Below are 12,932 nucleotides of genomic sequence, written 5' to 3'. Positions count from 1 at the left end.
GCAAACCCTGCCATCCCACCTTCTCTGTCTCTGCTGATGTAGTTGTCATTCAGGTCATCCTCTTTGTGGGGCCTGTTGCATAACCTTGGGCACGCTCTCTTTGTCTTGGCTTTCCCCTTAACCGATACAAAAATAATTCTTAAAGAGCTGAAGAGACGGATCAGAGCGTGTACTAATCTTACAAAAGATGTGGTTTGGTTCCTGGCCTCCAAGTTGGGCAGCTCACAACCGCCTATAACTCCAGCTGTGGGGGGATCTGATGCCCTCTTCTAGTCTCCATGGACACCCACACTCACCTGCACACGTGCACATATATGCACATGATTTTAAAAAACGGTATAATTCTTCGGTTAGCACTAGACTGTGCTATCTTCCTTTAAAAACAAAAATCAAGCCAGGCGGTGGTAGTGCACACCTTTAATCCCAGCACTTGGGAGGCAGAGGCAGGTGGATCTCTGTGAGTTTGAGGCCAGCCTGGTCTGCAAAGCTAGTTCCAGGACAGGCTCCAAAGCTACAGAGAAACCCTGTCTTGAAACAAACAAAAAAACCAAAAATCAGAAACTCCCAACAAACAGAAGCAGTGGACTTTGGAGTTGGATGCACTTAGGTTAAAATCCATACTGCTTTCATGGCAAGCAAAGAATCTGCTCTCTGTCTGTCCTTTCTCACCTGTCTCTCCCTTATGCCCAGATAGTCTGTTATTTCTGTTTTTTTTTAGCTTGTTAATATCATTGTGGCCACTGGGAATTTGCATAGCACTGCTCAAATTTTATTTTCCTAGACAGGCCTTATGATAAGAAGTGGGAACAGTCAGGCTTAGCATTGTTCAGTGTTTCAGATGAGAGCAATGTGACCGCAACTGAGGTAGACGTGGGAATGGAGGACAAGGGACATATGGATGGCAGACTGTTTTAGATGAACTGTCCAAAGCTGATGTTGGGTGGGGGTTGTGGCACGATGTCAAGCGTAAGGGAAAAGAAGTTGGGGAATGACTACAGGCTTGTGACTTGGATAGCTGTGTGATGGCTGCGACCTTTACAGAGGCTAACGGAATACTGGAGAATGAACATATTTGAAGGGAAAGATGGTTGAAACTCTCCTGAAACAATGAGTTCATGTCTAAAATGTTTTGTGTTCCTCCACACCTTACCTTTTTCCAATTTCTAGTTACTAAAAGATGTAACTGAACTGCAGATCCTTGGTGAAATAGCTTTCAACAAATCTCTGTATGAGGGGCTGAATGCAGAGAACCACAGAACGAAGGTAACTCCTGCTGTTTTCTGATTAGTCTTCTGGGGAAACTGTTGTCATTTCTGACCTCGGCTACAGAAATGCCCTTGTGACCTTGAGCTTCTGCCTCCGTTTTCTTCTGTGAAACAGGAATCAACAACAGTGTGTACTTAATTAAAAAATTAATTGATTTTGAAAATAATTTAGGAAATAGCTAAAACATTTCCTACATGAGAAATTTTTGTGTACATAACAATGTCTTCCTAGTATGCAACATTCGTGTCTGTTACAGTGCTGAGCAGGAGGCAAGCAGGTTGAGTGTGAGGCCAGCCTGGTCTACAGAGTGAGTCCTGGGACAGCCAGCCAGGGCTCCACAGAGAAACCCTGTCTCAACAAACACACACACAAACAGTAATATCATTGGAATCTAACCCTAACAGAAAGGAACCAGCTGAAAATAATGGTTCCTTCAGCTGTCAGTGTGGGTTCAGTCTCCTCCCAGTCATCAACGAAGGAGGCAGTCTGTCCTAACTGGCTTTGACGACTGACTCCAGAATGACAGTTGACATGATGGCCACTGAACTACCCACTGTCCATGTTTGCCACAAGCAAGGGGGCATCCTATGTCCTGCTTCCCCCTTATCCCCTGCTGGGGTAGCGTTGGGCCACTCTGGAGAGATCCTGTGTATTTCAAAGGGAGCAAAGGAAAAAGGCTTTGAGAAATAGGGGTGCTGTTTTGCTCCAGTCAGACCTGTTGTGCCCCTGGTATCTTGGGGCCTCCTTCATTCCTCGGCCCAGGTTCCAGAGTCCTGTCTCCCCTTACCTTCCACTCTTCTGTTAAGATCACAGCTCTGTTCCTGTCCCCACTCTGGCTCTGGTGCTCTGTTTCCCTTCCTACTCTCAAGGTCAGAATTTACGCGCGTGCGTCCAGTTCAGTTTACTTGTAGCTAAGTGTGGTCCAGCGGGCCTGTCTTTAGCTGGGAGAGGCCTCAAGGGTGAGTTGGGTAACTCCCTACCCTGTATGGAAATCCTAACAAAGCATGCCTGACCTTGGTGGCTATGCACTGGCCTGAAGGGAACTCAGTGCCTTACCACAGGGAGTCATGATGACCTCTGGCTTTAACTGTGTCCTGGCAGCATGTGCTGGCCACTACCCAGAAGGGCCAGGCTCCTGTCAGGAAGTGGATCCGTAGAGCTTTTCAGCTTGTCAGGGTGAGAGAAGACTCCTGAGCTGAAGAGATCCTTAGGAAAACACCTCGTGGGGATGATTCCTAACAGAAGAGCCCTGCAGTGCCATGGATGGACCCACTTTTGTACTTACGGTGTCCCCGAGGGCTGCACTCGGCCTGGTGAAGAACAGAGTAACCCCTGCCAGACCTTTCTTGTAGGAAAATGTATTACCAGAGACTTTAGGCGTTTGTGTGAGGTTTAAGAACGTCTGTCAGATCTGAGTTAAAGAGGACTCGGAGCTCTTTAAACAAGTCACTGCTTTGGAGACAATGTCCATAGGGCTCAAGGACACAGAAGGACACAGCTGCTGTAGAATCTTGATGCTGTGAGAGTGTTCTCAGACTGGCAGACCACCCTTAGGACAAGGGCACATCCCCCGATGACCTAGCTCATCCAGGTCGGAGACCAGAATAGTTTCTTGTAAAGTGCTGTGATCAGAAGCTGGTTTGAGGCGATGGAAAATGCTGTGTCAGGGGACGCTCAGCTTTTGCCGTCCCCTCATCAGTCTTGATCAATATGCAGGTTGCTACCAAGTCCTTACCTCTTGCTCCTTAAAATAACATGGACTCTCTTCCTCCCTTGTAATTTACTGACTTATCGGACCGTCTCTTTACCCAGATCACTGTCATCTTCCTGAAAGACGAGGTGCTCTACTCTTTGCCCGTCATCATTGGCAGCAGTGTTGGAGGCCTCCTGCTCTTGGTTGCGATCATAGCCCTTCTAGTCAAGGTCAGTTCCACTCCTCCTGTTTGTAAGAAGGAGAAGGCACTGGGCTCTGGTACTGGTTTCAGTGCATTTGAGGACAGCTCAACTCAGACCTAGTGCACCTACCCTGACCTTGTGGGCTCTTTCCTTTGTTTAGACAGATGAACCTGACAGTGTCTTTTTGAAAAAACAAAAGCCTAATTGAAGTATTTGAGCACAGAGAGAGGTTCCTAAGACAGATCAGATTGTCACCTGTTTTTTAAAGTCCTTTATCGTTCCCTGCCCCAGAGTCCAGACTTTCTTGGTGTTGTTTGAGGCCTTCCACATCCTGACCTCTGCCTCTCACACCTGTAAGTCTTGATTCTTTTCCCCAGACCAGTTGACCCATTCCCTAAATAGGTTCATGCCTCTCTGTTGGGGCGCTTGCAAGCGCCAGTTCCCACCCTCTCACCCTTCACCCAGCTCCTCAGAAGGCTTAACCAGGCTCCTGGATGCCCTGTGCTGGCTTCCAGTCATCAAACCTCAGTGTCACACCCCGCCCCCCATCCTGAGCTCCTGTAGGAGACTGTGCCATCTTTGTCTTTAGCATGGTGGGCCGTCCTCGGCATGTTCCCCAAAAGAGGATTAGATCCACCGACATGACTCCCAGTTAGTTAAGTTAAAGGTATTTAAGTGCTGTGGCAGGTCAGAGGGCCCTGGGAGGTCAGCTCTCCTTGTGGGATGAGCACCATGCAGGCAGCACTGAGGAAAGTACAGGGAGGGCCCAGAAAGCTCGGAGGAGGGCAGAGGGAGGAAAGAGAAGCCAGGAGTCTGGAGCTGTTTAGCCACAGTCTGAAGACTGTTTCTAAAGCAGGTGGCCACCTCGGGTTTGTCATGAGGCTTCCTCCTTGCTGTTTCAGTGTGGCTTTTTCAAGAGGAAATATCAGCAGCTGAACTTGGAGAGTATACGCAGGGCCCAGCTGAAGGCCGACAGTCTGCTGGAGGAAGATTAGAGCCTGCTTCAGTCCCGGAGCCTGGACGCCCAGGGTCTGCCACATACTTGCCTTAGGACGACCTAGGAACATAACAAACCATAGAGTGTTGTTCACAGCCACACATTGTCCCCATAGTGTTTGTGCACTGTGCAAAAGGGAAGTTTGGACACGTTTTTCTCTTAAATAAATTTACTTTTACAGCAGTGCCTCTAGTGTGTACGTATTTTCCAGAATTTGCCATGTGTTTCGATGACTGATTGGCCAAATTTTTATTCCTATTTAAAAATATTATTATATTCTTTTGTTGTCGTACTGTTTGAAGCATGATCTCTCTACATAGCCCTGGCTGTCCTGGAACTCACTATATAGAACAGATTGGCCTTGAACTCACAGAGATCCACCTGCCTCTGCCAACTGAATGCTGGGATAAAGAGGAGTGCCACCACACCCAGCTTGACTCTTTTATATTCTTTTAAACAAAGGTTTATTTTATTTTTAAGTAAGTGTATGTGTATATTTATCTGTATATATATATATATATATATATATATATATATATATATGCACATGTATGTGTAGATTGGTCTTGAACTCAGAGATTCCCCTGCCTCTGCTTCTTGAGTGTTGGGATTCAAGGCATGCACCACCAAGCTGGGCCCTTATCTGAAATTTACTATACTCCTTAAATAATTATTATTTTTAGTTTATTGAGTATATTACAAGAGGGCAATGACTTGGAAATACACTATTTTAAGGTAGGTTTTTCAGTTGTTTTCTCGGTTTTCAGGGTCCAGTAGCCCAACACAGGCTGACGGCAGAGTGGTCACTAGATGGTTCTTCTGCCCAGGGCAAGTTCTGGCCTCTTAGAATCCCTTGCTTGTTTTTTGATTGTGAAGTCTGAGATTAAGGCTGAAGTGCCAGCAGGAAGAGAATGCATTGGCCCACTTCGGGAGGACAGATTACTGACATGTTTTTGTTTCCCACCTGGCTGCCAAGAATTAGGGGCCGATCGATGGCTTGGAGTTTGTCTCCTAGATGAAGACACTGGGCTGGACTCAATTCTGTAATAGCTGAGACGGACAGAGTGCCTCAGTGGTGAAGCAGGAGTCCCAGGTCAGCACAGAAAGGAACGTCTCTAGAGACAGACTGTCTCTCAACACGGTCTGTCTCTCTTTGGACAAACATTTTCAGGAAGGAGGGAGACTGCAGGAGAGACGCATAGACTATGGCCGGAACACCTTCCTCGCTACCTGCCCCCGTGTAAAGACTGGCAGCCAGTGTTTCCCCCTGGAAGACCCCTCAGTTACACACAGGAGGGAGACTGCCCCTTGCTGTGTGCTAGTGAACACAATTCCAGCATGAAGATCAAACTCTGGTCTCTTTCTGTCTTTTAATGTTGCCTCAGAAACCTAACAAGGGTGTCTTTGAATTCTTGGTCCTCCTGCTTCTGTCTCCTCACTGCTAGAACTACAGTTGTATTTTATTGTGCCCATTTTTCTATGTATATTTTTATCTTTTAAAAAATATTGATTTTTATTTTATGTATAAGTTTTTTGCTTGTATGCATGGTATTATACCACATGATGCCTTGTCCACCACGTAGGTCAGAAGAGGACATAAGATCCCCTAGAACCAGAGTTACAGCCAGTTGTGAGCCATCATGTGTGGGGGCTGGGAATTGAACCTGGATCCTCTGAAAGAGCAGCTAGGACTTTAGGCTGATGATCCATCTCTCCAGTCCTCTTTATGTACTTGAAATACACAAACATTTGTGACGAGAAAAATATATAATAATCAAAAATGCTTCTTAAATTGTATGCATGAAGCTTTATTAGTGCATTAAAACAGCAGGTCTTGTGACTACCTTACTTTCACAATAGTGATGCCCGTCAAATGTACTTAGACATATCTGAATGAAAAAAAGAATAAAAAGGTAAGGACGTGTGCTCCTGGTATGGTGGAGGAGGAAGTTTATTGTAGATAAAAGGGAGAGTGTAGCCAGAGATGGACACAGCTGGGAGATTCCAGAGTGGTCACTACCCTGAACCATGCAGGGAGGGGGAAGGAGAAGGGAACCAGGTGCAGCAGCTAGGAGGCCAAAGGTACCAAAAGTGCTGAAAACCAAAATGTCTGGATTATATAGGGAAGAGCCTCTGGGGAGAGGGCAACTCAGCCCCTGGGCTAGAGAGTTAAGGGTAGGGGGCAGGGTATGCCAGTCATATCCTGTAACTTGTAGGGACCGAGGGATTCTGGGAACACTTGGCAGCACCTGCTTTGATCTTAAATAGGCACCTCAGCCATTTACCCACATTTGAAACCTAACAATATCTGCAATGGGTACAATGTAAGAGGAAAATTGTCATGCTTTCTGTGGTAACTGGGTTGCAGTGCTAACTACTGCCTGCATCCATAGTTGAAGTGGTACGTTTCAGGCAGACCACAGTAGAAAGAGATGTCTCATTGATCTCCCCCACTGAATGCTCTAGTCCCATTTAAGGAAGCATGCTCTGTACATCTTTTATTTGCTTGGTTTTCTGAGATGGGTACTTACTATGTAGCTCAGCCTGGCTTGACAGCAGGGTCTTGTGTTCTGACTTAGAACTTAGAAACTGTCCTGCCTCAGATTCCTGAATGCTGGGCTTACAGCATCATGGTAACACACCACCAGACCTGAGGTTGGTCCCACACCTGGTCTTAGTTTTGTTTTAAGGAGAAGAAAACTTGTCCAAGGTCCCAAGTCTAGTAAATGGCAGAGTCATTGTTAAAGAATTTTGAGCTGTATATAATGGTATACATCCAACACTAGGGGGCAGAAGTGGGCGGAGCTCTGTGAGTTCAAGGCCATTCTGTTTCAAGCCAGTCAGAGTTACACAGTGAGACCCTGCCTCAAAACAAAACAAATTGAAAAGTATTTAGACCCAAAGTCTAATGATTTTTCCATAAAAGCCTCACTATGGACTGGGCAGCCCCAGAATGGAGCAGTGCTCTTCAGTCCTGGATGGGTAGAGAAGTACACAATTGTTCAGGTCCCTTGACTTCACTCCTGAAGGCAGATGCTATCGTGCAGCCCGGGGCATCTGTGGTTTTGGCACACACGCCAGGTGATGAGGATGTAGATATATTCTGGGAGGATGCTAGTTGTGGGACCAGAGTTTGTGCATCTCAGTGCATGGAGTCAAGAGGGTGGCTGTGCATATTGAAGTCTTGACTGACCTAGTGCTTTAGTAGAATCTCTGTTGAAATCTTCCACGAGAAGTGCATAGAAATGAAGACTGGTCTTTTTACACCAGACACCGCAGTATACAGGCTAAAGGAGGTGCGAACTCATTTCCACATAGTTTTATAAGTCTTCTCTCTCTCTCTCTCTCTCTCTCTCTCTCTCTCTCTCTCTCTCTCTCTCTTTCTCTCTCTCTCTCTCTCTCCTTTTGGTTTTTAGAGACAAGGTTTCTCTATAGCTTTTGAGCCTGTCCTGGAACTAGCTCTAGTAGATCAGGCTGGCCTCGAACTCACAGAGATCCGCCTGCCTCTGCTTCCCGAGAGCTGGGATTAAAGGCATGTGCCACCGCCGGCCAGCCGTTGTAAGTCTTAGCACTGCCTATTTCATGGAGGTTGACTGGTAAAGTCTTCTCTGCCCTTATAGCCCTGTTCAGAGGATCTGGGTCCAACTAGTGACAGCAAGCAAGAGATCAGTGAACCCTAAATTGCACAGATCCTGGCAGGGAAGGAGACATATGCCTACACAGCTGTGACGCTGCGGAGGACTGAGGTGGGATCTGTCTGGGCAGGTGTCCAGATGTTGGAAAATGAAGACCATGAGAAGGCACACATGAACTGATTGGGCTGTAGTGTGAATCTTGGTGAATATGAAGCTGAATAGAGAGGTGGGGACACAAAAATCATGCTAGAATGTCTGAGGAGCCACAGACACCCTGATATTAATTAATTTTTTTCCCAGCCGGATCACAGTTTCCCTCTGCTCCCTTCTCTCCTTCCAATACTCCCCCCATCCACTGCTTCTCCTTTTTCTTCAGAAAAGAGCAGGCCTCCCATGTGTTTCAGCCAGTTGTGGCATATCAGGTTGCAGTAAGACTAGACACCTCCTCTTCCATTAAGGCTTGTTGAGGCAACCCAGTAGGAGGAAAGGGTCGCAAAAGCAGGAAACAGAGTCAGAGACAGCCACTGATCCCTCTGTTAGGAGTCCTGCAAGAAGACCAAGCCGCACAACTGTAACAGAGGGCCTAGGTCAGTCCCACACAAGTTCTCTAGGGGGCAGTTCAGGCTCTGTGAGCCCCTAAGAGTTCAGGTTAGTTGATTCTGTGGCTTTTCTTGTGACACCTTGTTATATGAGAATTTATATGAGAATTTCACACTCATTCTGGTTTGATTGCCACTCTAGACCCATGGACGACAAACAGGGATATAGATGAGAAACTTCAACAGGGAGAAATGATTGCAAGGAGAAGAAAGCTAGTTTCCTTTTAAAATGTGCCTTGTAGCCGGGCGGTGGTGCGCACGCCTTTAATCCCTGCACTCGGGAGGCAGAGGCAGGCGGATCTCTGAGTTTGAGGCCAGCCTGGTCTACAGGAGCTAGTTCCAGGACAGGCTCCAAAGCTACAGAGACACCCTCTCTCAATAAACCAACTAACCAGCCAGCCAAACAAACAAACAAATGTGCCTTGTTAGAGCCATCAGTGCCTGGTGGCTTTGGCTGACTCAAGTTTAAATCTTTTTCCTTTTCAGTACTCAATTGGCAGTCATATTTTGTTTGTTTGTTTGAGACAGGGTTTTTGCTTCGTAGCTCTAGCTGTCTTGGAACTCATTTTTGTAGAGCAGGCTGGTCTTGAACTCTCAAAGATCCTCTTGCCTCTGCCTCCCGAATACTGGGATTAAATGCATGCACCTCCACACTGGGCCAGTCATATATGTTTTTAAGTGTTTGGTATCTTTGTTTAGTTTCTCCTCAATTACTTAGCTACTGAAGCTAAGTAATAATTACCAACCTGTCAATTAAGATGGCTTGTGGTCACAAGCATGCTTCCCACAGCAAAGAGCTTCCTTTCTCTTCTTGACTGCAATTAAGGAACATTAGCAACAAATTTATGAGGGCCTGGTGAGATGGCTCAGTGGGTAAGGGTATGTGGTAGGTGGGGGCGGGAGTCCCTGAAGCCTCTATGGTCAGCAGGGAAAAGAATCGGGTGATGTAAGAATGAAACTCCATTTGGCCAGGCTTAGCTGGGGCTGGGCCAAACTTCTAGAGTCTGACCCCAGGTTGTTTATTTTAGCCATATTTAATCACAGCACAATTTTGGGAAAAAAAAGTTTTCTGATGACAGTTACCTCAGTTCAGTGAGTATGACAAAGCTTAAGACATGTTTACATTGGATTTTTTTTTTTCCAGAGACAGGGTTACTATATGTAGCTCTGGCTGTCTTGGAACTCACTCTGTAGACCAAGCTGTCCTGGAAGTCAGAGATTCACCTGCCTCTGCTTCCTGGGTGCTGGGATTAAAGGTCACACCGCCCCTTGGTTACACTGAAATTCTTTACAAAGTACATCTCACTTCTTTCATAAAGATGGGCACTGTTGACTCAGAAACAGTGCTTAAGATTTAGAGTCTAGGGAGAAGTACTGAGGTAAACAGTGGGAGTCAGGATTGGCCTGGCCCTAAGATAACACAGAAGTCACCTAGGCTGTTGTAAAGGACTAATGACATCACTCATAAGGATGGCTTTTATGGATTTAGAAGCAATGCTCAAGGTTTAGGGGGATAGGCTCTGGGATAAACAGAACATAAATTCTGGGGGATAAACTCAGGCTCCAAGGATAACAAAGGATCACCAGGTTGTAAACTACAGCCTTTCCCAATGTTCACTGAAGACTGGTAAACTTCCTTTGAAGTTCATCCTTCCTTCGACAAAAGTAAGTCTACACATTTAACTTTCCCTGGCTTCTCCAGGTCTTCTCTGTGTGCGCAAGGACCTCTTGCCCTCTACAAGGGTGCTTGCTGCCGAGCTTGAACATCTGAGATCAATCCCCATATCCCACATGGTGGGAAAAGAGAACGGGTTTCAGAAATACCTGTTATGAAATATGTTGGCCATAGTAGGCCTTCTTAGAGCAAAAGAAATTAAAGAACAAATTGCCCTTGGAGAACCCTTTCTTTTCTTTCTTTCTTTTTTTTCCATTTCCTAAAAGTTGAGAACCCTTTCTTGTCAAACTTTCTCACACTTGGCTTCTAGGATCCTGGGACTCTTGAAGGAGAGTTACATAATCTTGCAGAGCCCTCTATCAAAGGTTGCCTTCAAATCCCCTACCTCCTGGCCTCCCCTCTCCCTGGGGGCAGGAAACTAGAGCTCATCATGTGGAAACAGCAGCTGAACTCTCCGAGAGCCACGCCATGTGAGATTCGTGCCTTGTTTCCGGTTCCCGTCCATTTTATGAAGAATGGTTTTTGAGCTTGAGTCTCTTAGGCCAGGGGGAGGTTTTAATTCGCTCTCCCTAATGCCGAAAGTAGGAGGAGACCTTGCATCTTGGAATTGGTGGGGGTGATCAAGTGATCCTTCCAAGTCACTGAGGGAAGCAGTGCTGTCACTGGCCGCTCCCCTGAGGTCACTCACCTGCGGCTGGTGTTTTTCTGTTGGACCCCAGAGAAAGGGAGCTTTTCTTTCTTACTTACTTTTTTCTAACAATTTTAAAAAAGATTTGTTTCATATGTAGGAGTGTTTTGCCTGCATGTATGTGTATGTGTGCCCAGTACCTGCAGAAGTCAGAAGAGAACATGGGATATTTTCGAACTGGAGTTATGGATGGTTGTGAGCCATCCATAACTTTTGGTGGTGTCCTGGGGACCAAACCTGGGTCCTCTGTAAGAGCAACAAGTACTCTCTCTCTCTTTTTTGTCTTTTGTTTATCGAGAACAAACCTGTACAGGAAACCCTGTAGCTTTGGAGCCTGTCCTGGAACTAGCTCTGTAGACCAGGTTGGCCTCGAACTCACAGAGATCCGCCTGCCTCTGTCTCCCGAGTGCTGGGATTAAAGGCGTGCGCCACCACTGCCTGGCCACAACAAGTACTCTTAACTGCTGAGCTGTCTCTCCAGTAGTGTCACTATGTTTCTACAGGAAAACTATCCCAGGACTCACAGCTGAGCAAGATACCAGGAGCCTGTCCAAACCAAGGGAGAAAATAGGCTTAGAGGATGCCAGGTCTTAGAAGAAGGGAGATGTTAGAAAAACGAAAAGGCCTGTCGAATCTGTGTTCTAACTCCCCTCACCACAGAGTGTATATCTGAGCTCAGCCAACCAGATACAAGCTTGTGAAACAGAGTGGTGCTCTGGCTACTCCTCCTTGACTTCTGGAGACCGTGTTCATTGTAAAGAGGCATGGTGGGCACTTGGGAGAGGAGAGGGTGAGAGGAGCAGGGAGGATGCTCTGAAGACTAGCCTCACCTCTGGCCCCTGACCCAACTCCAGGAATGACATTTAGAGGTACTTGGAAGTACTCCTGCTCCTAGGAGCTGTGGCTCACCAACAGTATGGTCATGGGTACATCTACGCTCTGAGGGGCAACCAGGGGAGTGATGGTGGGGGAGGTTGTGCAGATTCAGCTAGGCAGGGAAGGCATCTACCAGGGCTCTGCAGGTACTCAATGCTCTGAAGTACTCACTATGCCAGTAGGGACAAGGATTATTTTACCAGGGCATTGTGGGACTCTAAGATTCTTGATATGGGGTTTGTTACATCAAAGAAAATGGCTCTTCAAGGCAGGCGAGGGCTAGGGGTGGAGCTTTCAGTGTGAGCCTAACGTTTGTAAGGCCTCAGATTGGAGCCCCAGCATTACAAAAACTGACACCAAAAAGAGAAAAAGAGGAAGAGGAGAAAAGAACAGGCAATAATTTTGGTAATTTCCTTAGACTTTTTTCTTTTTTAAGATTATTTACTTATGGGCTGGAAAGATGGCTCAGTGGTTAAGAGCATTGCCTGCTCTTCCAAAGGTCCTGAGTTCAGTTCCTGGCAACCACATGGTGGCTCACAATCATCTGTAATGAGGTCTGGTGCCCTCTTCTGGCCTGCAAACATACAGACAGAATATTGTATACATAATAAATAAATAAATATTTAAAAAAAGATTATTTACTTATTATGTATACAATGTATGCCTGCATGCCAGAAGAGGGCACCAGATCTCATTACAGATGACTGTGAGCCACCATGTGGTTGTTGGGAATTGAACTCAGGACCTCTGGAAGAACAGCCAGTGCTTGGATTTTGTTCTTTCTTTCTTTCTTTCTTTCTTTCTTTTTTTTTTAATTTCGAGACAGGGTTTCTCTGTAGTTTTGTAGCCTGTCCTGGTACTTGCTCTGTAGACCAGGCTGGCCTTGAGCTCACAGAGATCTGCCTGCCTCTGCCTCCCGAGTGCAGGGATTAAAGGCAGTGCTTAGATTTTTAGTATCAGTGTGACAACTAGAGCACTCCTCTCCCCTTTGGGTACAGAGGATGTTAAGTCTGAGCTGTGGGCCCGGTGAGTTGACCTCAGGATATAGAGATAGAGTCCAGATATTCTGGAGCAAAACTTAAATATATTTACCCCCACATTATTTTAACTAAACCCCAGGAAAAATTATGATACACACTGTAGTGTCAGATACAGGCATACGCTTGAAACATTACCCTCAAGAAAGTATACTTACCCTAACTTCTGAAATATACCCTGGAATTTATTCTTTCTTTTCAAATTAAATTTTATTATTATTGGTTGATTATATATGCACCTGTGCACACTTGTGCTGTGGCAC

The 12,932-nt window shown here is 46.1% G+C and overlaps 1 protein-coding gene across 2 annotated transcripts in view; it reads left to right on the top strand.

Annotated features, from left to right (window-relative positions):
* The window catches only part of Itgae (integrin subunit alpha E), a 57,634-nt gene extending 53,292 nt beyond the window's left edge, over positions 1-4,342 (top strand). For both annotated transcript variants that reach the window (XM_087910336.1, XM_087910337.1), the window contains 3 exons: positions 1,168-1,263; positions 3,079-3,189; positions 4,065-4,342. In XM_087910336.1, coding sequence (XP_087766462.1) covers positions 1,168-1,263; positions 3,079-3,189; positions 4,065-4,157 — 300 coding nt within the window. In that variant the 3' untranslated portion in view covers positions 4,158-4,342. The remainder of the gene's footprint in view (positions 1-1,167; positions 1,264-3,078; positions 3,190-4,064) is intronic.
* Positions 4,343-12,932: the final 8,590 nt, after the last annotated feature.

This window comes from Myodes glareolus, chromosome 9 (genome assembly GCF_982192425.1).
Source record: "Myodes glareolus chromosome 9, mMyoGla1.1, whole genome shotgun sequence".
NCBI lineage: Eukaryota > Metazoa > Chordata > Mammalia > Rodentia > Cricetidae > Myodes > Myodes glareolus.
Note: the sequence above shows the minus strand (reverse complement) of the source record. Positions and strands in the feature narration are given on the sequence as shown.